The following is a 26623-nucleotide window of genomic DNA, read 5'->3' as shown; positions in this document are numbered from 1 at the left end:
ATATATTATGAATTGACTGTTATTGGCAGTATTTGACAAGGTACTATTTTAAAAAATATATGAGCTCAGAAAATAATTGGCCAGGTTGCAAGTAGTAATTAAAAGAAACAGACCAAGTGTAAAAACACTGGGATTGAGAGACACAATTGTTTTTCTCATCTCTAATGTAATGGGGAATACTTTTAAAAAATAAAAGTCCAGTTAAAACTCAGCCTCTGGGAGGGATGAAATCAAAGATATGGCTATAAATGCTGCCCTTAAAATCTCTGATTCCATTAAGGGGAGGTTCAATAAATTCTGTCAAGCCAGACAGTATGGCTCATGAAAAGTAAACAAAGGGTGTAGTGGATGCCTGATTAATTTAGGTAACCTATTATTAAGTGTAGAGAAGGAGATGTGATTGAAACAAGATTGTGGATGCTGCTATTGGCTGGAATCAAAAGTCAAAAACATAAAATTGCAAATACACACACTCATATACATATACTATATGCTGTTGAGAGAGTTATTATATAATACCAAAGGAACCACCACCCTGAACTAAAAGAGACTCTGCCTGTTTGAGATTTAAAATGAAAACAAAGTTACCCTGTATTTGCACTATTTTTAATAGTGTTTCTGGACTACCAACAAATTTAGACAAATATAGAAATAAGGCTAAAAATAAAAGGAAGAAAAATTATTTTTAAGATTACACCTCTAATGTGTCAATAGATCTTATAACCTAAATGAGTAAAAGAAATGAATTCACTTGGTGCTTTAAAAATATAAAAAATAAATAGCTTTTTATATATAAAATATAGCCAATATAAAAAATATTTTTAAAGGGCTCCATTTATAATAAAAATGAAAAAGAGATAAAAAAATTTTAGGTTAAAATAAAATTGGGTAATGCTCAGGACTAATACCAAAAAACTCAAGATTGAAGTAAAAAGAAAAATAAGCCATAATCTTGAATAGCAATTGGAGAGATGTCAGTGCTTCTAAAACTAATCCATATGTGCAAAGGAATCCTAATTGAAATGTGAATAGCAATTTCTAAAAAACTGAAGGAAAGATGCTGAGCTTTATCTGGAAAAATAAGTATTCAAAAATAGCCAGGAAAATTTTGATTGTAAAGAATAATGAGGAAGGATTAGCCCTGCCAATATTAAGTCAGATCATGAAGTGACAATAATTAAAACAATTCTGCAGTGGAGAAGATGTAGACAGGTCAATGGAATAGAGTGAAAAGCCAAAACACCAGGCCCAAATGAAAATGGAAATTTAATGGAAATAAATGTAGAAAAAAGTGGTATTCCATGAATACTATGGCAACTGGCTATCTATTTAGGAAAATGATTTTATAAAATAAGCGTGCTGATATGGTTTTGGCTGTGTCCCCACCCAAATCTCATCTTGAATTGTACCTCCCACAATTCCCACTTGTTGTGGGAGGAACCCAGTGGGAGGTAATTGAATCATGGGGGCGCATCTTTCTTGTGCTGCTCTCATAATAGTGAATGTCTCACTAGATCTGATGGTTTTAAAACTGAGAGTTTCCCTCTACAAGCTGTCTCTTTGCCTGCTGCCATCCATGTAAGACTTGACTTGCTCCTCCTTGCCCCCCACCATGATTGTGAGGCCTCCCCAGCCACATTAAACTGTAAGTCCATTAAACCTCTTTCTTTTGTAAATTGCCCAGTCTCAGTTATGTCTTTACCAGCAGTGTGAAAATGAACTAATCCATTAATTGGTACCAGTAGAGTGGGGTGCTGCTGAAAAGATACCCAAAAATATGGAAGCAACTTTGGAACTGGGTAACCAGCAGAGGTTGGAACAGTTTGGAAGACTCAGAATAACACAGGAAAATGTGAGAAAGTTTTGAACTCCCTAGAGACTTGTTGAATGGCTTTGACCAAAATGCTGACAATGACATAAGACAATGAAACCCAGGTTCAGGTGATCTCAGATGGAGACGAGAAACTTGTTGGGAACTGGAGTAAAAGCAACTCTTGTTATGTTTTAGCAAAGAGGCTGGTGGCATTTTTCCCCTGCCCTAAAAATTCGTGGAATTTTGAATTTGAGAGAGATTATTTAGGGTATCTGGCGGAAGAAATTTCTAAGGAGCTAGGCATTCAAGAGGTAACTTGGGTGCTGTTAAAGGTATTCAGTTTTATAAATGAAGTAGAGTATAAAAGTTTGGAAAATTTGCAGCCTGATAATGTGATAGAAAGAAAATCTCATTTTCTGAGGAGAAATTTAAGCTGGCTGCAGGAATTTGCATAAGTAACAAGCAGCTGAATGTTAATCTCCAAGAAAATGGCAAAAATGTCTTCAGGTCATGTCGGAGGTCTTCATGGCAGCCCCTCCCATCACAGGCCTGGAGGCCTATGAGGAAAAAATGGTTTCATGGGCTAGGGTCAGGGCCCCTTGCTCTGTGTAGCCTAGGGACTTGGTGCCCTGTGTTCCAGCCACTCCAGCCATGGCTAAAAGGGACCAAGGTACAGCATAAGCCATTGCTTCAGAAGGTGCAGGCTCCAAGCCTTGGCAGCTTCCACGTGGTGTTGACACTGCAGATGCACAGAAGTCAAGAATTGAGGTTTGGGAACCTCCACCTAGACTTCAGAGGATGTATGGAAATGCCTGAATGCCCATGCAGAAGTTTGCTGCAGGGGCAGGGTCCTGATGGAAAACCTCTGCTTGGGCAGTGAGGAAGAGAAATGTGGGGTTGGAGCCCCCATACAGAGTCCCTACTGGGGCACTGCCTAGTGGAGCTGTGAGAAGAAGGTCACCATCCTCCAAATCCCAGAATGGTATATCTACCGACAGCTTGCACCACACACCTGGAAAAGCCACAGACACTCAACGCCAGCCTGTGAAAGCAATTGGGAGGGAGGCTGTACCCTGCAAAGCTACAGAGGCAGAGCTGCCCGAGACCATGGGAACCCACTTCTTGCATCAGCGTGACCTGGATGTAAGACAAGGAGCAAAGGAGAGCATTATTTTGGAGCTTTAAAATATGACTGCACCACTGGATTTCAGACTTGCATAGGGCCTTTAGCCCCTTCGTTTTGGTCAATTTCTCCCATTTGGAATGGGAGTATTTATCCAATGCCTGTACCCCTATTTTATCTAGGAAGTAACTAACTTGCTTTTGATTTTACTGACTCATAGGTGGAAAGGACTTGCCTTGTCTCAAATGAGACTTTGGACTATGGACTTTTGAGATAATGCTGAAATGAGTTAAGACTTTGGGGTACTGTTGGGAAGGCATGACTGGTTTTGAAATGTGAGGACATAAGATTTGGGAGGCAACAGGAGTGGAATGATATGGTTTGGCTATGTCCCCACCCAAATCTCATATTGAATTGTAACTTCCATAATTCCCACTTGTTGTGGGAGGAACCCAGCAGGAGGTAATTGAATCACAGGGGCAGGTCTTTCTTGTGCTGTTCTCGTGATAGTGAATAAGTCTCACGAGATCTGATCATTTAAAAAACAAGAGTTTCCCTGCATAAACTCTTTCTCTTTGCCTGCTGCCACCCATGTAAGATGTGACTTGCTCCTCCTTTCCTTCCACCATGACTATGAGGCCTCCCCAGTCACATGGAACTTTAAGTCCATTAAACCTCTTTCTTTTGTAAATTGCCCAGTCTCAGGTACGTCTTTATTAGCAGTGTGGAAACAGACTAATACAAATGCTCATCTGACTTTACTCCAAAAACCAAAAATTACATGGTTAAAAATAAAATAATAAAATTACAAAAATAAAATCATCGGTAATTATAATCAACATGCTAGAATGTGCAATCTTTCTATTTATATACAAAGATAGGAGAAAAAAAGAAGAAAAAACTACTTTACATGAAAATGGAAATTTTCTCTATGGTTAAAATTTCAAAAACCAAGTCAAAACACATAATACAACCCAGAAAAAATATTTTCACCCACACAAACAACAACTTACGAAATGCATATAAAAATCAATTTTTAAAAGGATCACAGCCCAGTAGAAAAATAAAAGATATGAGAAAATCAGCAAATTACAGAGAAGTAACACAATGCCCCCAAAGTGCAGGTCAAGATATCTTACCCAACTCACTAATAAAGCAATGAAAATCAAGCCAGTATCATCTCTAAATTATACTGGTGAAAAATAAAATTAAAAAAAAAAAAAGCACGGCTGATAAGAATGTGAGGAAGGATATTTTCACACACTTGTTGAAAGAGAATCAACTTTCTGGGAACTCAATAAGCAATTTAAATCAAAGTTTAACTATGAAATTAACACTTTGATCCAATAATCAATTTCACTTCTGAGAATTTTTCCTGTTGATAAACTCATGAAAAACTACTGAGAAATATATTCAGAGATGTTTCTTACAGTCTTATTGGTAATACCAAAATAATAAAAATAAAGAACAAAGGCAATCTTTCTTAGAGATTTCTTAAATTTTATAAAAACAGTCCCTACATTGTATAGCTAAGATTAACCTTTTCTTTACACTTTCTCTCATGAAGTCTTTCCAGTTTTTAACTTTCCTTTAAACTTCTAGAGAATTTTATTTGACTTTCTTCTTTGGCACTTAACATTAACCATCTTGAAATACAGTTACTTTATGTTATATCCTTTACCAGACTCCAACGTCTTTGAGGAAACAATTCATCCATAACTCATTCCTGTTTTTTTCTTGGTACAACTACTATTTACCAATATCCAGATTCCTCTCCACTGTCTGGCATATGGGAAGTCATACTTCCCTAATCTGTTAAAATCCATGTGGTTTGCACAATTTGCTCTAGTTAATTAAACATGAATGGTAGTGATTTAAAAGCCAATGTTTGATTCTCTCTACACCTGCCACCATTAATTAGTCATGATCTAGATGGTGAAATTTATATTAATCTGAGTCTCCCTGTGAAGACATGGGAAGCTCCTCACTGCTGCTGATAAATATGTAGTTTGATGAGCAATAAATCTTTGATGCTTTAAGCTGCAAGCATTTGGGGTTTGATTGTTATTGTAGCATAAGCTACTGTAGCCTACCTATTGTCTTGCTTGTGATTAATAATAATTTGCTGAATATACAGAATGTTTTCATTTCCCAAAACACAGTCAACACTCCTGATTGCTCAAAGAAAATTTCAATAAAACAAATATTTGGGGTAGTCACACTTTTGGTCCTATCAGAGTTTACAAGTGATTAAAGTCAAAGAGAATCCAAGATAGTAAGAAAATTCCACTTCCCAGAGGCTGCTTTCCAAACTTTTCATGCCTAATATAACTTTGATGAGCCTGTCTATCTTTTGAGTCAATCTAGAGTCATAGTCTTCAGTCAGGTTAAGATTATTTTTGGGGCCAGCAAAAGAACATGAGAACTACTATTTTTTAAATTCATTTTAAAAAGTCTTTGTGTGTGTGTGTTTCAAATTCACAGAATACTTTGCTCAGTAGCACAGATAAATAATTTTTATATATGAGGCTACATGTCTAAAAGTCTTTTACTGCAATACATTTTGCAATTTAAAGGTTTGATGACCTATGATATAAAATGAACTATCCCTCTTCCCTAGAGAGAAACGTAGACCATGAACACTCTCATGGCCCAGTCAGCATGACTGTGGGTACTCATCCATCTGCTCCCTCCCCTGCCTATCTTCTTGGCTCCTGACAGGCATTCAGGGATTCTTCTCACAGTGCAGGCAGTAGACTAAAAGAGACACAAGTCACACAGTGAAAAACTACTCTGGCCAAAGCAGAAAAATACAGGAAAAAGAAAGCCAGATTGGGATCAAGGTATTTTATTTCAACCCCCTTGATTGTTGAGTAACTTTACACAAATGACTTAAGCTCTTCATTTTTCAGTTCTCCAAAATGTAAAATAAGGATAATTTACTTCACAATTAATATAAAACGAGCACAATATGACTTACTGTACTAACCCCACAGGACTTTTTATGAGGATTTAATGTGAAGGGGAATGCATATGGACAAAATTGATGCAAAACATATCCAGGAATAAAATAGAAAAAGGTACACACCACAGTAAAAACCCTGCAAGCACCCAATACACAAAGTTTTGTACAGATCTGCTGCTTCTTTTCCACTCAGGAAAAATAAAAGCAAAAACAACAACAACAAAAACACAAATCCTAAGTCTTACATAAGCTCAGGCAATAATGACTTATGGGAAACTATTTTACTCTACTAAAATAATTCCTCTCTTTAACACAGTGATGGGGATTCCATTTGGGGTTGGGATTACCATTGAACTACTCATGCCTACAAAAGAAATAGATTTCCGAACTTCTACTACTGAGTCTCTGCAGTAGTTTCTCAATGACCATACAACAGAAGATATCTAAAGAGAAGATAAAAATCAAGTTTAGAACCAACAAAATATAAAGCATTCTATAAAAGTTCCATAAAAGTTTTAAGTTTCCTTAATAATACCAGTAGAAAAAAGAGAAAAAAGGACAGAAGAGGAATAACAGCCAATAAATAAGGCAAGACATGGAATTAATGGTTATCCATAATAAACTAAGATGTTAAATCCATTATATAGCTTTAAAAGAAAAAAGGTTGAAAGATCAGGAGATAATCAAGATTGCAAAAACAGTCACAGAATTAGTTAAAACCTGAGCACACATAAGTCAGCACCATGTGTACAGGAAGGACACTCAACAACGCCTAATATCAGAGAATACTTAGGGAGGGCAGAGCTACTGCTGCTTGGGGAGAAAATCCTCTGATGAAAGGATTTTTTTTAAAAGGAAATTGCAGTTTTTGCCATTGAAAGTAATGGCAAAAATCGCAATTACTTTTGCACCAACCTAATAGTACCACCACTTCTACAAAAAGTAGAGATACTTGTTTTCTGATTGTAACAACTCCAAGTTTCTCCAGATTCAGATGAAGCCAAATATTTTTTAGAAAAGAGATCGTGCATATGTGTATGTCTGTATTTAATATTCTTATTATTTACTATAGTAATTAATCATATCAATAATTATTACTGCAATTATAAAATATATGCATATATATTTTATATATACATTTATACCCATATATGTTTATACTTCTTAATATTACAATAATAAAATCTCTTAATGAGGAAGGGGAAGAGGACAGGGCTGAATCCTGGAGGCACCCAACATTTACAAAATATGTGGAAGAGGAAGAGAAAGAGCCAATGAGAAAATATGAAAAGGTAACTAGTGATGGCAAGGAAAAATCTAGGAGCATATAGTATCCCAGAAGCCAAGAGAAGAAATTGTCCCAAGAAGGAAGGAATAGTCAACAATGTCAAATGCTATGGAGACATACAACAAGACAAGAAGAAACAATTGAAAAATACTGACTACTGGATTTCAAAGATGGAAGACTGGTGATCTAAATATGCAGCAGAAGGTTGGGATGGAAGTCCTATTAGAGTGGGTCAGAGAGAGAAATGGAAGTGAAAATGTGCAGGGAATAAAGGCAAACCTTTTGGAGCACTTGTACTACAATGAGAAACAGGGAAATGGCCTGGTAGCTAAAGGAAGCTGTGTGGTAGAGGAAGTGGGGGAGGTTTGGGTGTTTTCAAATGGATCATCCTTTAGGCTATGGGGAAAATTTAACTAGAAAAGAAAATGACTAATGACACAGAAGAGAAGGGCTAGTTAATAACACAGAGCAATGGAGAAAGATGGGATCCAGAGTGCAAAAGGAGGCCTGTGGATTCCACATGGACACTTCGCCCACAATAAGAGAAGGAAAGGCAGAATATAGGTATATATATATGGGTAGGAGGGTAGACATAGTGGGAAGACATTTAGGGAATTTCTGTCTGATTGTTTCAGATGCAGCACTTCAACAGAGAGAGGAAGGATAAAGGATAACTCAAAGATATTTCCAAAAATTTTGCCTTAATTAATCAGCAGAATGGCAACCCTAATAATAAATCATGATCATCATCACTATCATCACCAATTTATAGCAGTTAATTTAGGCCAACCACATGCATGCCCTCATTTAATCTTTACAAAAAGCCTATGCAGTAAGTAATACTATGGCTTCCACTTTCTAGATGAAAACCAGATTTAAAGAGATTAAGAAGTGTGACTTGGGAGGCAAGCAGTCTGAATTCAGAACTAAGTCTATAATCTATGGTCTGTAACTGATTTAAGCCCCCAAATCTCATACACATGCACACGTGCACACGTGCACGCACACACACACACATGTTTGGGCATGGTATTATCAGAAAATCATATTGGAGCGTAGACTCTCCCTGTTTTGGTAATTTTTGTTTGTTTGGTCTTCAGGAACACTGAAAGAAGTAACACCACTAACATACTAAGTTTTAACTTGTTATCTCTAACATTTTTAAGCTTTTTGACCCGTGTTCTCTCAAAATGCATATTGGAGTTCCTCGGTTATGACTGACTCTATAACAGAAATCACTGTAAAACCACTTAGTTTTTTGATGCTGGAGGCCCAGAAGTAAGGAACTTTATTCAGGTAGGGAACTCTTACCCATCATATGAGGCTCCAGTCTGGATGCTGAGGACAATGGGAAAGTGAGGCTTTGAAGGGACCACTTAAAAGTTGAATGTACTAACAAAGAAAATCCATAGTTTTTCCAGTAATACCCTAGATACAATTATGATATTTTATTTCTTAAGCCCAGAAAAGTCAAGTAATGAATTTGTACAGAGCCTGGATAGGTTAAAAAATAAATTACTCATACTTCCTACATCTGTAAACTTGAATTTGCCATAGAAAAGTTTCATACTCAATTTGAAAATTCACAAATACATATCAATTAACCAGCATAGCCTAATGTGAGTTTTAACAAAAAATAGTTCTCCATTCAATTTAAATATATTAGTTTTTTAATATTGAGGAAGTATTGTAAAGCATTTAAAGTATTTTTTAGATTTCAAAGAATAGCTTTAAAGCATGTAATAAAATGAGTCACCAGCTGAAGACTATTTGCTGAGTAAGTATTCCTTTTGATTTTGTAAATTCAGGAAAAAACATCCTGCAAAATCTGTATATATTCTATTGTGTGATATGTGAAGAACAAATGTTAAAGTCAGCAAGAAAGCACATCTAATTTCAATTATCTTAAGTGGAAATTCCTACTGTAGGAGTCTTCGGAGAAAATCCACAAAATGGAAATTATTCTGGGAAAATCTCCTAATGGGGAACAGTATTGTGTGGAACAATCTTCCAAAGGCCACTGTGTGATGCCCAGAAAATTATCCTGCACTGCCACAAGTCAAAGTCACCTCAGGGATATGTTTTTTAACCCTTCATTTCCAAAAATCAAGGAACCATGTTATAAAGGAATAATCAAGGGAAAACCTTCAACTAACTTACTAAATTATTTTAGCTCTGGGCAAAAAACTCTCGGAAGCCACATGGAATGTGAGGTGGAAACTTGGAAGGTAGCACGTGGTGATTTTAGACCCACAATGACTATATCAAATCAGAGTTTAACCCCAACAATTAACTTCAGAAAACAGTCAACTCTGAATAAAATCCATGACTGGTCTGAAAACAGAGATCTTGCATAAATATATGTCTTATTTATCTTATCCAGTAGAATGTATGACATTGTAAAATTTACAGACCTATATTTAAAAGATAACACAATGACCCAAAACAATAAAGCAGTTAGCATAAGATGCCACTAGTAGAATTATTGTTATTCTTTTATTTTAAAATAAGGAACATTTATTCCCACAAAAATTTAGTTCAATTATTTTAAGATGTACAAATGAAATCCCCCTTTTTATGTTAAGTGTGTAAAACTCAACTAAAGAATGAAATCAGTATGTTGGAGAGATACCTGCACTCCCATTTTATTGCAGCACTATTCACAGTAGCCTGGACATGGCCTCAACCTAAGTTCTGCCAATGGATGAATGGATAAAAGAAATTGTGGTATTTACACACAATGGAATACTATTCAGCTATAAGAAAAGAAGGAAATCCTGTCATTTTCAACAACATGAATGAACCTGGAAGACATTATTGTTAAGCAAAATAAGTCATGCACAGAAAGACAAATACCATAACATCTCACTTATATGTGGAATCTAAAAAACGTGATCTCATAGAAATAGAAAGTAGAGGGGTAATTACCAGAGGCTGGGGTGGATGGGAGGATGGGGACTGGGAAGACATTGATCAAAGGATACAAAATTGAAGTTTGATATGAGGAATAAGTTCAAGAGAACTTTTGTACAATATGGTGACTATGGTTAATTATTGTGTTATATATTATTTTATTATGATTACTGTATTATTGAAAAATGCTAAGAGAGTGGATGTAGAGTGTTCTCACCACCAAAATGATAACCACTATGTGAAGTTATATATATGTTAATTGGCTAGATTTAGTCATTCCACAATGTATATATACTTTAAAAAAGTGTTGTACATGGAAAATATATACTTTTTTTCTGTCAAATATAAATTAAAACACTCAACTAAAGGGGAAAATAATATATTATTCATTCATTCAAACATATATATTTCATACATTTTTCCCCAAATCAGGCTATTTCTGAGAAGATAGATAACCATGATCCAGTAGACCAGAAGGCAGGTGAGGTGGCTGGCACGTGGTCTCCTTAGAACATGTGTCCCCGCCCTGCCAGTGCAATCAATCTCCCTTCACCTGAAGAAGGTCAGACTGTTTCCTGTGATATTTCCAGAGCATGACTCTATAAGATACGTCCCATGCCTGTGGCCTGGCCTCCTCCCTACTCTTTCTATAGATTCCTCTATCATTTAAAACTGGCAGAGATTGTTTAGTGGCTAAAAGTCTCATAGAGGCCCAGGGCCACTTAGTAGAAAAGAGGATTTTACACTTCTTCTTTGGTATTTATACCAACTATTGCTTCTGCTTTACCTCCTCTAATTCTCCCTATAACTCTGCCTTTACCCATACCATTTTTTCTCTGCCTCTTTTCCAGTAACTAACTGTTCTATCTGCCCTGATGACTGCTCTCACCCATGACTTGCTCATGACCCAATGCCAGCCCAACCTATGCTACATCCCAACTACAACCATGCTAACTGATGAGTAAAACAGAACCACAAAAAGAACCACTTATTTAAAAGAAACCCTGTTCCAGAAACCATACTGTGTAGTTTTCATGTATTATCTCATTTAACCCGCACAATAAACCTATTAAAAATCCCCATTATGTAAATGAAGAAAATAAGATTCAGAGACATTAAGTAACTTGCTCCACATCAAACAGTTTGAAAGGAACAGATCCATCAGACTTGAGATGGTACTTTTAACAGCTATAATTTTATGTAACCAACATAAGCAGCCATGCGCTCATAAAATGGATACAGTCTAGATCACTGTTTCAGATGTGAACACTGTGCACATTATTAACACTTGTGTAAATTCTAACAAAGCAAGAATTTTGCAAGGATGACAGAAATCACTGTAGGTTTTTATCATGGGCAAACGGCAAACTGCCTTCAAAGACTTTGAAAATAAGATTGTACTTTAAGAATTAACCTAACAAATCAGCATGGGGATCTGAGCAAATACAACTGGGCATCTTGGTCATGGACCAGCCACCAGAACCAGTAGGTGCTGACTGGATCCATAGGAAAGTACTAGCATATTTAATCAACATATACTTCATAGGAAGCTTGGCGAATCTCAGAGTTGTAAAGAGTCAATAATAGAAATGTTATCTGTATTCACTGAAGCCTTAAGGATGAAGTCCATTAAGGCTGAGCCAATAGGCCACATGCCACATAGATACTTATTGTGGAGATGGTCCCTTGGGTATTGGGCTATCTGAAGTTAACATAGTAACACATTTCGTTCACATAACTCACTCTTCTAAGAAGGTAACTCCCTGTGGAGCTTAATCACAGAGAGAGAACATGGCATAGGGCAATGCCAATGTCTGTTTCATTTGATAGTAGTCAGTGATAACTTCTTTTATCCAGTGATAAAGCCTTCTCTAAGCTTTATTGGCTAATAGCCACTGACAAACTTCTGAGCCCACAAATCTTAGAATTCACCAAGATGAAGACTACTGAATGGAAACCGTCATAGCTAACATCCTTTATCTTTGAGGGACTAACACCGTTGACTTCATTTTTGTGTGTGTGTTTACCTTGTCACCATCTCGCCCTGGTTCTCCTTTATAACCCGGTAGTCCTTGAGCTCCCTAAATTAACCACAAAATAAAATTTTGTTAATTATTGGTTTTAGTTTACTAAAAATAAAATTTATAAGATGCATATAAGTGGATCACATACTTGTATTCCTGGAGATCCTGGAACACCTGGTGTCCCTGCAATTCCCTGATATCCCTAAAGAAAAATTAAAAAAGAAAAAAATTAATATTTCATATTTACCAAGAGAAGTTCTTCATTTCAGAATTCACTCTTATCTCGTTTCTCATGCCTAAAACTTCGCTTACAGACAACTCCAAAATAATAAAGTGTTAAATGCTTAATAAGGAATTCATACCCTTCGATCTTTACGAAATCCTTTAAAAAGTATATAGGGTCCTAAATATTTATAAATTAATAAAAATATTTAGAAAATCTTAAATTAAGAGGAGAGTTAATGTTCACAATTTCTTAAGAAATGTACTGGATTTATTTGAAATATATTCAACATATCCAAGAGAGAAACACTTCAAGAGACTGGAGGATTAGACAAATGTTTATTTATAAACCACCTAATTAATGACCATCTCAGTTAATCCCTAGAATAAATTAACCCTTGATTAATATTATTCTTCAATCTTTACTCATTTTAGAAAGCTGCTGATGTTAAATGTAAGAAGGTGGTTATGACAAATCCCCCATGGTCCCCCAAGGCTGGGCTGTTTGCTTAGGGGAGGGGGATGAGAGAAATCATTCTCATCCCCACTGCTTCTTAGATATCCCTCCTCAAACACTGGAACTTTGGTAAAATAGCACATTTTTTTTTAGAAAGAGTTGAACTATTTATTGTTCATTTAGCACATGGCAGCTAAAGTCTCCAAATTAACTTGTAGGTCCTAAACATTTATCTAGGTTTCTTAGGGCTGATTGTCAGATTAATGGACCACCTGGCACCTACAAACATAATAACCACTATCAAATTGCATCTTTCTCATATTCTCTATTCAGATTCCATTTTTCTTAGTTCTTATTGTTTGGGTACCACTCTCCGTTGTCAACTATGTTAACACAGATCTCATTAATGTTTCCAATTACATCTTCATTCATAAATCTAAAAGCTTCATTTCTATATGGCTATTCATGGGTGTCTGCACTGGTCGTTCATATTCATCCACTCACCTGTCAATACATTTTTAACTGTAATTTTAGAGACATCATAATTCCCTGTTTTTCTATTCACATTTTCGAATACCCTTTCTAATATTCTTTGCTACCTCTAGTAATGAGTTGTCTCTGAAAGATCAGTCTTACTTTTTTCTCCTTTTACATGCCTTTACATTTTCTATTGTGTAAATTGCCTTCTCAGTTACTTCCAGAATGACAATGACTATACAATTTTTTGTTTGTTTGTTTGTTTTTTGAGATGGAGTCTCACTCTATCACCCAGGCTAGAGTGCCGTGGCGCGATCTCGGCTCACTGCAAGCTCCGCCTCCCAGGTTCACGCCATTCTCCTGCCTCAGCCTCCCCTGTAGTTGGGACTACAGGCACCCGCCACCACACCCAGTTAATTTTTTGTATTTTTAGTAGAGATGGGGTTTCAACATGTTAGCCAGGATGGTGTCAATCTCCTGACCTCATGATCCACCCGCCTCAGCCTCCCAAAGTGCTGGGATTACAGGCCTGAGCCACCGCGCCCCGCTGACTATACAATTTTTTTATCACCAACCATCATCTCTCCTTCATACTCTATTCAGTTCTTCATAGAATATATTGTTATGATTTCTCCATGACTTCTCAGATTCAAACTATTTTCTTGAGTCTCTTTGCCCAATCCTTAACCATTGCACTTCACCAGGAAACAATGAGTCTGATTATCAACCTCTCCATACTCCAGACAAAACAACGTGCATTTTTCCAACCCATCATCTACTCTCTAGACTAGCACTGTCTCCGTCACTGGATTATGAGCCCCCTTGAGATCAAAGACCGGGTTTAATTCATTTCTGTATTTTTGGCATTGAACACATTGTTTGGCACAATTCTGTTGAAAAAACATTGGAATAATTTAAAGTGACCAACTCTATACACGAATGTGTTAAAAAAAAAAAAAAAAAAAAAAAAACCTCCTTCTCCAAGGAATCATGTTATGTTTGTGCATCCTTCAGTAGAAAATGCAAACGTTTAGTAATCGCATGTTTCCTGTTCTCGAGATTACTCAAAAGAAAGAAGAAATTCAATCTACGTAGAATTTGCTCAGCCCTATATGTCTACTACTCTAGTTATCACTGAATCTCCTTCCCTCAGCCACTTTGGAATCAGATAGGCCTGGAATTCACTCTCAACTCTGTCACTGCTAGCAATTTACAAATCTAGAATTCACTTTCCTCCTTACAACCAGTCTTTAATGTAGGTTCTAAATTATCTTTTTTTCAGATGAGGAAACTAAGGCACGGAAGTTAAGTAATATGCCCAAAGTTACAAAGCTAGTAAGTTGACAGAGCCAGCGGGAACATTCTCTATTAGAAAGTGCTTCATGGTGGGTCAGATCTGATCCTTGTAGATTGACTCATCTGATTCAAAGAAATCCATTTTGCAAGACTATTTTTAAATTGCTTAGAATTCTGAGTGCCCAGAGGAAAGGAATGTTCATAAAATTCCTCAAAAGAAAGTTACCATGGAAACTGGCTATTGATAAAAATGGTTGATCTGCAAAGTTCACATTTAACAAATTATTTTTCTTTTATAGTTTTTTGAAAGTTAAGCCAAATGTCATATCTGCCTTACTACTTTTTTAGGAAAATTAATCTTTCATAAAAGATCAAATGCTGCTGTGCTGCCTCTCCTCTATGAAGAAGTTGATGTGGTGTTTGTTATAGAGGACACATTGCACTTTAACAGATTAAAACAACATGGAGATGCTCTAACTGTGTTCCCAGCTTACCTCTGACTCATTATGTGACCTCAGGCAGAGTCATCAATCCCCAAATCCTGGGAGGCAACACAGTGAAGTGGAAAGACGATGAATTTGAAATTGGAAAAGAACTTGCGCTGAATTTTTGCTCTTCCTTTTACTTTCTATGAGATGTTGGCTAAGTCACTTTGCCTAGTAAAGGCTTAGTGTCTTACCATAAACTGGTATTATTATCCACTTCACTTTTGAAAAGAAACAAATAGAGTCACAGGTGAAAATTCTGGCAGGCATTAGGAACTCAATAAATGTGAGTTTCTTTCTTTTCTTCAGACTCAATGACTATTGTACAAAACCACAAGAACACTTCTGCAGAATGTTACCCGACAGCCTTATCAGCCACCATTAGTACATTGGGAATGGCAGGTCCAGTCATCATCTTTATGATTTGACTCTTTTCCAACATTAGACAGACTTAACGCTAAACATGTAAACAAGGCCTCAGTGTATTTTATAATGGCTCTCTTCGTTATTTCTTTGGAGGAATTACAATATAGGAATAATAAGTGCTTCTCACAATTTGAGAATGTTGTGACATGTATATTTTTAAGGTTACAATTAGACGCATTCTTAAAATACTACTTGCAGAAAGAACTTCAAATGTTGTTTTAGAAGCTACAGGAAACATGCTTAGTAACAAAATAAAGAAAACCAAATGACATCCAAACTGGGGGAATCCTAGGGCAAAACACCAGAAAAAATAGAATGAAATTCAGAAAAACAAATTTTGGACTAAAAACCAGGAAAATAAAGGTTAAAAGAGGGAATATTACAACACAGAACAATTTCCAAGAGGAAAAAGAAATAAAACATTGGTTGACTCATAGCAGCGTCAACCTTAAAGAAAGGAAAATGCCTTAAAACAGGAAAAAATAATCTTTTTATATACCTTACTGAGTTCTTATTTTTCAGAACACACATTTCATGTCTCATTTTAGAACTGTAACTTTCCTATGATCTTTGACTAGTTAATACTGTTCAACATGAATTTTGCCATTTTGCATTTATTAGCAGGTCCAAATATCCACCCTACCCCCATCTGCAAGATATCTGACAGTATTTAAGTCTTTTCCATGTTCACAGAAAACTTCTTTATAAATGAGTCATTTTTTTTTTTAGGAAAAAAATATTCTCACTGCCAAATTGTAGGGTTGAAGAAAAGAATACAGAATCAATTTAATTTTCCTCCATGATTCATAGTTACAAAGCTCCAGGAAAGATGTATAGCATTGAAATGGAAATTAAGGAAATAAAATCACCAAATGTGCAAGGGTCACCAACTCTTCTGTGCCCCATTCTAATCATGTCATAAAATATTCTGCCAATCTAAATATATACATTTTTTCAAAGTAGTGAGGAGGGTAGAGATATTAGTTTCCTTGAAACATTCTAAACTTAAAAATAAGAATACATTCCAAAGAAATAATTTTGGATGTCACCCTCCTTTTAAAAATATAAGAATGTGATTTAAAGTTTATTCCATTAAATAATTTTCTTCAAAGATTTCCAAAATTCCAACAGATACTCTTGGGTACACAGCCAACGTAACTAGGTAACCAAAACCAAGTGTGTACTTTTAATGTCCACTGTGGAATCTTCTAGTTGTTGGCAAGCTCTATAGCTCTATGCAGTTAAATTTCAAGAAAATTCATAAATCTCTGCCATTCTACGTATAACTAATATATAAACTAGTTTGCTACCTAACCCAACTATTAGTCAAGTGGTTTACATACTTTTACTGATTGCTCGGATTACTTCATTAACACTTCCCATTAACATATGTAAAATTACACCTGAGCTAAGTGCTATGCAAGAACTACACTGCTATGGGAGGTGAAGGGCAAGCAGTTGGGAGTTTTTCTAAGAGACAAAGGTATACTAAAGAAAGCACAATGCCTGAGAGGAATTCTTCTATATGCCATGCATCAGGAAAAGAGGTACCATATCCACAGAGCCAAAGGAGAGAGAATAAGGGGAACCAGGCTGAAAAGCATATCAGAATGGTAGACTGGAGGTTATCTGCCCAGCTCATGGGTCTTACAAAGGACTCTGACCTTTATCCAAGCCACTAAAGTCATATAAACCAGGGAGTCACACAATTAGAGTGTACTCTGAAAAGATCACTTGCTGCCCTGTGGAGGATGGATTAGAAGAGGCAGGAGAAAACATGAAGACCAGGTGGGAGGTTCCTGAAGGGGATAGAGAATGGTAGGTACAACCAACTCCACTCAAAGTATATTTAATCTAACCTAATGATGGGTTATGGGAGGTGAGTAATTAGGAGTTGTGGAATGATGCTGAGGTAGGTTTCTGGCTTGTGCAGTGAGGGTGGCTGATGATACCACTGACTAAGAGGGGACTCTAGAGGAAAGTAGAGTTTAATTGGTTGCAAAATGTTAAGTTGCACAAAAATAAAAAAACTAAATAAATAAAATTTTAAAATAAAAAATATTAAAAAATAAAAAAAATTATGGATTAACATAAGTAACTTCTACTGGACAATGAGAAGTTATATGCTACTGTGAAGTAAACAATATTTCTACTTCAAATTAAAGAAAACTACATTAACTATTAATGAGATTTAGCCTAAATCTAATCCTCCTTCATATAGAGAAAGGTAAGTAGGGGATAGATAAATATAGAGCAACATCATCCAGTTTCCGTTGAGCTAAGCACATAAATGAAAAACATTGCCTACCTTTGACAAATAATTTCTGCAGATAGAGCTAGGTCCTTAAATTCAAAGAATTTAATTAACTTTGGTAAACTGCCTCATTCCCTGAGTTAGGTTACACTTAAACTTATACTAAGTTTATTTCAAAAGGAGAATGTGCAACTTTTTAAGGTAACTTAAACCATGTTTATTAATTCTTACTTCCCAATATAAATCTCTAGTAATTGTGCTTTTCATACTCAGAAAGAGGCAATCAATAACTAACCTCATTTCCTCTCTTGCTGTCCTGCTACATTTTTTCCATAGTACTTAACACCATCTGATGTTGTGTGTGTGTATTTATTACCTATTTTTCCCCAATAGAATGTGAGCTTCAAAATGACAAGGTTGGGGGTTGTTTTTGCTTTTTTTTTTTCTGTTCTGTTCATTGCTATATATCCTTAGCCTAGAAGAGTGCCAGGAATACAGTAAGCACCCAGCAAGTATAGGTATATGACTGAGTGGAGGACAGAATAAATAAGCAAACAAATCAATAATTACTGAGTTCAACCAGTCATCACTAACTGAGAACTCTAATAGTAGAAACAGCCCTACATTCACATGCACAAACCTGTCTTAAAAATCACAGATGTTAGATGTGTCACTGATCAATTCTTTGAAGAATTTAGTATACCAATAACATTAGTGTATATATATATACATGTCTACACACATTATTGTATATACTACCTATAATATATATGTAATCTATTTAAGAGACATGTGAGACAAACATGGAATAATCTACATATGATTTTCACAAAGGAGAATGTTGAAGAAAAATGAATTAGCTAGTCAGGCTCATCTCATGGGTCCTACTTGTTTTACTAACCATTCACCCTCTGCCAAGCCTACCTCCCTGTCCTCTTTCTCTCTAGCATCATTCTTGAATATTTGAAAATAGTATCTCTTGTTTGTATTATACTCAAAGTTCAGTAAACCCTCCCTCATAGGCTGTCTTCTGAGTTTTAAATGCTCCCAGTTATACTTTTCTGAATGAATTTCAGTTTCTGCATGCCCCTCAAGTGTGGACTCCTAAACCAAATCCAACATCTCTTTCAATACAGATGTCATATATCTACTAACTACGCCAAAATTTTTATCAGCCTCTTAGGCAGCCACATTTCATACAGCAATGCCTTTTCACCAGGGTTAAAGCTTTCTCTTGGAAAGCCGTATGAAGGCATAGTTTTAAATAACTAAAAAAGCGATAAACTGCCCAAGTGTAGGATAGTTCATTTGTAGTAAATGGTTCATATTTTAGCTTATTAGTGAGACAAGAGACAGAGAGAGAGAGAAAGACAGAGAGAGAGAGAGAGAACACATAAAGTAAACAAATAAATCTATTTGCCAAGGAGTTCAAACTGAAGTGAGAGTTCAGGTAGACACCGTTCTATCTAGAATGTATTTCATACACTTTGTAACTAAGCCATCTCTTGTAATTCTCTCCTCCAAGCTAAATAATAGCCATTGCTTTGGCCTTTAACCAGCTGTATCCTATTTTCCAATTCTTTAATCTTCATGGCACTCAGCCCCAAATTCCCAACAGCTCTTAAACTGTTGAGTCCACAACTGGCACCATATTCAGTTAAGGGTCTGGAAAAAGGAAAGCATAACAAACAAGCTTATCTCATAGTTCTTACTTGTTTTTTTAATTATTCACCCTCAACAAGTGTACTCTGCAAACCTAAGGGCTGCTTGTCCACCCTGTCTTCCTATTCTCTATCATTATTCTTGAATATTTGAAAGTAGCATCTCTTGTTTGGATTATACCTGGAGTTCAGTGAACCTTCACTCACAGGCTGTCTTCTGAGTTCTTGCCCACTCCAAGTCATACTCTTCTGAATGAATTCCAGTTCCTTCATGTCCCTCATGTGTAGAATTCTAAACCAAATCTAACACTCCAGAGGCAGGGCTGTCATCTCTCTCAATGCAGATGTTATGCATTTACAAACTATGCCAAATAATTGCATCAGCCTTTTAGGCAGCCCTATTAAATACATTAATCCCTTTTTCATCAAGCTTAAATAACATCTCAAAGACAAGTAAGACCCATACATTTACTCCAATTGAATTTCACTGTAAATAGTTCATTTTCTAAGTTCTCCAAATCTTTTTGGATCTTCATGTTACCTCAAATGGAAAAATAAATTCCCAATGAAATCAAGATTTAATAGACATTAAAAATCATAATAAGCTAAATTAACATACATAGGTATCTAAGGCTAAAGAAAAATAACACTGGAACTAATAAAAAGAAAACATTACATTCTGGGGAAATTTTACATTTCTAAAACTTAAAAACAGAATTATAAACCAAATTAGTAGTCAGAAGAAACATTTACACCATATATAGCAAAGAATTCTCTTAATGCATAAGATCTTATTTGTCCATATGAAATATACCCTCACTCCTATAGAAAATAGGCAAAGGACAAGAAAAGATACTTCACAAGAAGAGCATTCACCCTAAATGTCAGACTTCTATATTCAGCTGCCTACCTAAAATTTCTACTTGAATGTCTAATATATAAATTTAAACATTGCCAAAACCACACTCTTGATTTTACTCACCTAATACTATCTCCTCCATTCTCCCATGAATCCATAATCTCCTTTGGCTTCTCTCTTTCTCTCAAACCCATATCCAATAGATCAGCAAGTCCTGTTAGCTCTAATTTCAAAATACCCCCAAAATGTAAGCAGTTCTCTTCATCTCACCACTATCACTCTGGCCCTAGCTGCTATCTTCTCACCCCTGGATTATTACAAGAACCTCCTGACTTCTCCTTCTGTGTTTGCCCTCATCTCCCTAAAATCTACTCTCAACACAGAAGTCAAAGTAATTTCTTTTAAAAATAAGTTAGATCACATCAGTCTTCTATTCCAGCTACTCCATCGCTCATTCCAACTGAAAGCCAAACTCATAACAATGGCCTAAAGAACTCTATGCCATCTTCCCTTCCTTCTCCTTCCTCTATTACCAAATTCATTTCCTATTAACCTTCCCCCAACTAGTACTTTATATTTTTGTGGTTTGATCAATCATGTAACTTTGAAATTCCCCATCTGTGATGACTGTTATTTCTACCAGGTTTAATAGAAGGCTGGCCCCTGTTTGCATCTTTAGTTCACTCAGTGGCACATTAAAGAGTGGGGGGAACTGAATCACGAACTGTGACCCAGTGACCAACCCACTCTTTTGTCTATTGGTAGCAGTGAGCTATCAGTTTTCCCAACTCACTTCCTGAGCCTATTAATATAGAAAATCATCTCTAGAATTCTACAGCTTAGTCTACTTCTCTCTTAGCCAATATGATGGTCTTCACAGAATCCTAAAATATCAGATTAGAGAGAACCTGGGCCTCATCTGGAACCATCTTCTCATTTTCCAGACAAAGAAACTGAGGCCCATAGAAGCAAAGCAGCCTATGTTCAGCAAAGAGAAACAATCTCAGATCTCTCTAATGACCAGCTTGGGCTTTTGCTTTAGTAAAGTACTTTACTTCATAAAGAGTAACTAGGCTGGGTGCGGAGGCTCACGCCTGTAATCCCAGCATTTTGGGAGGCCGAGGCAGGTGGATCACAAGGTCAGGAGATCGAGACCATCCTGGATAACATGGTGAAACCCCATCTCTACTAAAAATGCAAAAAAATTAGCCAGGTGTGGTGGTGGGCACCTCTAGTCCCAACTACTCGGGAGGCTGAGGCAGGAGAATGGCATGAACCCAGAACACAGAACTTGCAGTGAGCCAAGATTGTGCCAGGGCACTCTAGCCTGGGCGACAGTGAGACTCTGTCTCAACAAAAAAAAAAAAAAAAAAAGAGTAACTAATGATAACAGAAAACAGAAATGAGCACTGTAAAAGTATAAACTTCTATAAACTCATAAGCTAGGGCTATTTCCACATATGGCCTTCTTTAACAAATCAATGCCATATCTCTATAATGCCTTCAGTAGTTGTACTCCTCTGAATTACCTGGCAGGATATATAAATATTTCCCCTACCTCTTTTGTAATGTTAAAATAGTAAAGCAATAACATGTTCAGACACTGTGATAATAGAACTTATTTAACTGACAGAGAACTGAGAAAGAAATAGAAGAATCCGAAACAGCTCTTTAATTTTGGTTGAAGGCACTTTTCTTATGAAAATTAGTATTTCTCCAGAGTGAAATAATTTCCTATTTAAAGTTTCAGTTGGCTTGGCCTGGTTATAATGTGTGAAAGAGATTCAAATTGCTTATTGAGGGGGGTTGCACAGAAACAAGTCCAAACAAAGCAGAATTCCCTTCAAATTGTTCCATCCAAGTTTCCTTGGTCCAGATGGCTCCAATAGCCAGCCAGAGGCCCCACCCACACCTTTCCACTCCCACTGGGTACTGGCCTTGAACACATACTAATGACCCTCAGCTGTTTTGGCTCCCAGGCTTGCTTGTTCTTCCTGCCTGACCACCCAACCTCACATCCCCTGCAGAGGAAAAGAAATGTGGGGGAGGTAGGGAGACTGGGGGGAGGGGCTGGATATTTAAGAAAAAGTCATACCTTTGGGAAGACAGGATTTGGGCTGATGTGTCAGTTTCCTACTGCTGCTATAACAAATTACCCCAAACATAGTGGCTTAAAATAACACCAATTCATTACCTTACAGTTTCAGAGGTCAGAAACTGAAAGGAATCTTATATACAACTAAGGTGCCAGCCAGACTGCATTCCTTCTGGAGGCTCCAGGGGAGCTTCCATTTTCCAACTTCTAGAGGCTCCCATCGTTCCTGGGCTCACGGTTACCTCACTGTGCTCTCTGCTTCCATCATGGACTCTCTTTCTCTGACTCTGACACTCCTGCCTCCCTTTTATAAAGACTTTTGTGATTATATCTGGCTACCTAGATAATCCAGGACAATCTCCCATCTCAAGATCATTGAATTAATGGTATCTGCAAAGCCCCTTTTGCGTGTAAAATAACACATTTACAGGAGTTAAAGATTAAGACATGGACATCTTTGAGGGACCATTATTCTTCCTACCACAGTTGTGTTTTTCTTTGAGACTACTATCAGATACTACCATAGTTACCTACACATAAAATCATACACACAGACACCAAAACACATACATGTACTAAATGAGATGAGACAATAAATAAGTCTATTATAACTTAGAGTCATAGAGTAATATCCATGAGTATTTTATCAGGCTAACAATAATTCACCTCCAGTGCTTCATGCATGGGAAGAGTTTTTTTTAAACAAAGAAAACCAAGGGCTGATAGCCTGTGGAAGGCCTGCTCAGCACTCACTTCCAAACATTACCCAGGATTTTTCTGTCACTAAAAAGAAGACCTAACTCATTTAGCAGTGCAGTCTGAGAGCTCTGTGTCATTTTGAGGCATCAGCAGATGACATCAGTGTGTGAACTGCATTGGCTCTGGAGTCAGTACAGCACTTCAGCTGCCAGTCTCAGAAAAAAGTAGGTCCCAGGAAAGGGGTCTGCAGGCCAACGAGGCTCACATTTATAAAACTCAGCTCACTCAGTGTAATTAGGGCAAAACTCACATGGGACCTCAGGGAAGTATCTTCAGTGAGATTAAGGAATTGACGTGAGGAAATGCAGTAAAGTCATATGACCTCTTAAGTAAAAGTGAGAAACGAATGGGCTATAAGAGAAATTATAAGGCAAATGTTGGCATATAATGGGGGTTGAAGATAAATACAAAAGAGGAGAGGTTAGGTTTGGAGTCTATTCCCTCAATTCAATTTCGTTCAAAAAGAAGCTGTCTTATGATAATTCCCTCAATTTATTCCCCCAAAATAGCCCACATTTTAAAGTGCCATCAGCTTGACCTATGTCTCATATATTTAATTGCCCACACTCTCCATCCAGGCCAAGCTCTACTTTTGTAACTAGAATCAACGCCCTCCAACCTACCTATGGATTTTCCTCCTGAAAATATCCCCTATCTTCCAAACTTTGATTTTTTCCTTTGCCTCATTTTCATCATTATAAAAACATGCTACAATATCTCCCATTTTTAAAAAACCCTGCCTTTAAAACATTGTGCCAATTCTACTGCTCTGTGTCTCTGCTTCCTTTTATATCTCTCAGAAAAAAAAAGCATCTATATTCACTGTCACCCTTTTTCTTATCTCCCACTCTGTGCTTAATTCATTTCAATCTGTTGTTTGTACTATCCTCCCTGAAATCCTACTCATCAAGGTCCTCAAATACTCTCCTATAGCAAATCCATGGTCTAGTCATAGGCCTCATTCTTCTGGATCTCTTGACAGCAATAACACGCCTAATAGAACGACACTCCCCTGGTTTTCCTCCCATCTCACTGATCAGTCTTTCCCAAATTCCTGGGCTGGACCCACTTCCTCTTTTTCCCCTGTAAGAGAGCCCTGTGGTCAATCCCCTGCCACCTTCTCTTCTCTATTTATCTGTATTCATTTCTTAAGTGATCTCATCCACTCTCATGGTTTTGCATACATCTGCATGAAAATAAGTCCCAATTGGCCACCTCCAACCTGTCCAAAAATATAGTTCCAATTCCCACCTGCTATGGTTTGAATGTTTGCCCCTTCAAAAATTCACATTGAGATGTAATTGTTATTGTAACAGTAATAATATGTGGAGTCTTTAAGAGGTAGTTAGGTCATAGAGACATTTCCCTCATGAATAGATTAAGGTCATTATTGTGGGGAGTGGGTTAGTTACCAAGGGATTGAATTCTTGATAAAAAGGATGATTTTGACTGACTCCCTTGTTCTCCTGCTCTCTCCCACTCCACTACTTCTCACTCACACTCTCATCATGTGATGATTTCTGCCATGACCTTGCCAAATACTAGTGTCATGCTCTAGGACTTCCCAGCCTGCAGAATCATGAGCCAAATAAACCTTTCTCTATAAATTACTTAGTCTGTGGTATTCTGTTATAGCAACAGAAAACGGACTAAGACATGTCTATAAAACTTCTATCTCCCCGAGTCTCGCACAGCACAGTAAATGGCACCACAATTCACCCAGTTGCTCAAGCTATACTCCTTTGATTCTTCTTTGATTCCTCTCTGCCTTTCATACCCTATATCTAAATTTGCTAGCAACTGTAGTCAGCTTTCCATTAAGAATAACCCAGAATCTGACTTCTCCATTCTCCCATCATATCACCCTATTACAAACTACTCTTACCACTTACAATCATGAAACAACCTCCTGCGTAGTCTCCTTTCTTCTACTCTTGACCCCATATAATCTACTCTCCAAATAGCATTTATATTTATCCTTCTAAATCATAAAACAGATCAAATCACTGTCTTTATCAAAGTCTGTAACTCGATTGCCCTCACACTCTGAATCCCTGTGAGTCAGCTGAAAAAATGCTGCCCCAGCAACCACACAACATCACCTTAGCTCTCTGCATCTCCAGGTGGCTACCACTTTTGTTTACCCCTTCAGCCTCCCTACTTTTTAAGAAAAACAAATTTCCCCAAGTTTGCTTTCTTTTTTCTTTTTTGAGTTCAGGGGTACACGTGCAGGTTTGTTACACAGGTAAACTTGTGTTATGGGGATTTGTTGCACAGATAATTTCATCACGCAGGTATTAAGCCTAGTACCCATTAGTTATTATTCCTGATCCTCTCCCTCCTCTCACCCTCCACCTTCCAACAGGCTCCAGGGGGTGTTGTTCTCCTCTATGCGTCCATATGTCTTCATCATTTAGCTCCCACTTATAAGTGAGAAGATGCGGTATCTCGTTTTCTGTGTTAGTTTGCTAAGGATAATTACCTCCCTTTTTTGATAATCTTTCTCTAGAGAGGTTTACCTGTTTATCCATCCTCTTCCCATGCAACACTAGTATAAAAAGTCTTAGCACATTACTACTTCTTCAAAATCTGGCTAGTTGTTTTTTTTGTTTGTTTGTTTGTTTTGTTTTTTGTTTTTTAATTTCTTAGGAAATCTCTCAGGAACTTAAGCAACTCTTTCATCCTCATGGTTAAGGTATTGATGATTTTGCATTTTATCTATGGTTCTTTCATTCCTTGAACAATTTTGATTCACAATGCAAACATTCTCACTCTTTCATGGTAAGAATTAATGCCTCATGATAAAGAAAATCTCAGTAAATGCTTCATTTTGGTGACAATTATAATTTGACATTCAAACATTCAAAAGCTAATTCCTCTTCATTTTATTTTGAGACAGAGTCTTGTGCTGTCACTCAGACTGGCATGATCTCAGCTCATGCAGCCTCCGCCTCTCGTGTTCAAGTGATTCTTGTGCCTCAGCCTCTTAAGTAGCTGGGACTATAGGTGTGTGCCACCACACCCAGCTAATTTTTGTATTTTTTTTTTTTAATAGAGATGGGGTTTCACCAAGTTGGCCAGGCTGGTCTCAAACTCCTGGTCTCAAGTGACCCACCCACATAAGCCACGTGAATTGCTGGAATTATAGGCATGAGCCACAGTGCCCAGCCAAAAGCTAATTCTTAATGTTTACTCTTATATACATGCTGATAGTGACTTAACTGTAAATATTTGCCTAAAGTGCTTTAAAGTTTATTTATGTTCCCTTTACATCTCTAAAGTTTCCTTGAGCCTTAGAGGATATTGTATTTTTTAGTCAGACTATAAATATATTCCAGTGTATACATTATTAGGAAAATAACATTACCTTTAAAAGGGTTTTTAACTTGAAAGCTTCCACAGATGTGTAGAGAAAAGACAACAGAATTTCTAAAACCAGCCCTTCATGATACTGAGAATTCACTGGACAGTATTTTTTTTTTTCTGTAGCAAAGATGTATGCAATT

At 36.8% G+C, this 26623-nt stretch overlaps 1 protein-coding gene across 2 annotated transcripts in view; it reads right to left on the bottom strand.

The window, feature by feature from the left end:
- The window catches only part of COL21A1 (collagen type XXI alpha 1 chain), a 200229-nt gene that overhangs the window by 73035 nt on the left and 100571 nt on the right, over positions 1 to 26623 (bottom strand). For both annotated transcript variants that reach the window (XM_065543895.1, XM_065543894.2), the window contains 2 exons: positions 12275 to 12328; positions 12130 to 12183 (listed from right to left, as the gene is read on the bottom strand). In XM_065543895.1, coding sequence (XP_065399967.1) covers positions 12130 to 12183; positions 12275 to 12328 — 108 coding nt within the window. The remainder of the gene's footprint in view (positions 1 to 12129; positions 12184 to 12274; positions 12329 to 26623) is intronic.

This window comes from Macaca fascicularis, chromosome 4 (assembly GCF_037993035.2).
Source record: "Macaca fascicularis isolate 582-1 chromosome 4, T2T-MFA8v1.1".
Classification (NCBI taxonomy): Eukaryota; Metazoa; Chordata; class Mammalia; order Primates; family Cercopithecidae; genus Macaca; species Macaca fascicularis.
This window is presented reverse-complemented; position numbering and strand designations above follow the sequence as displayed.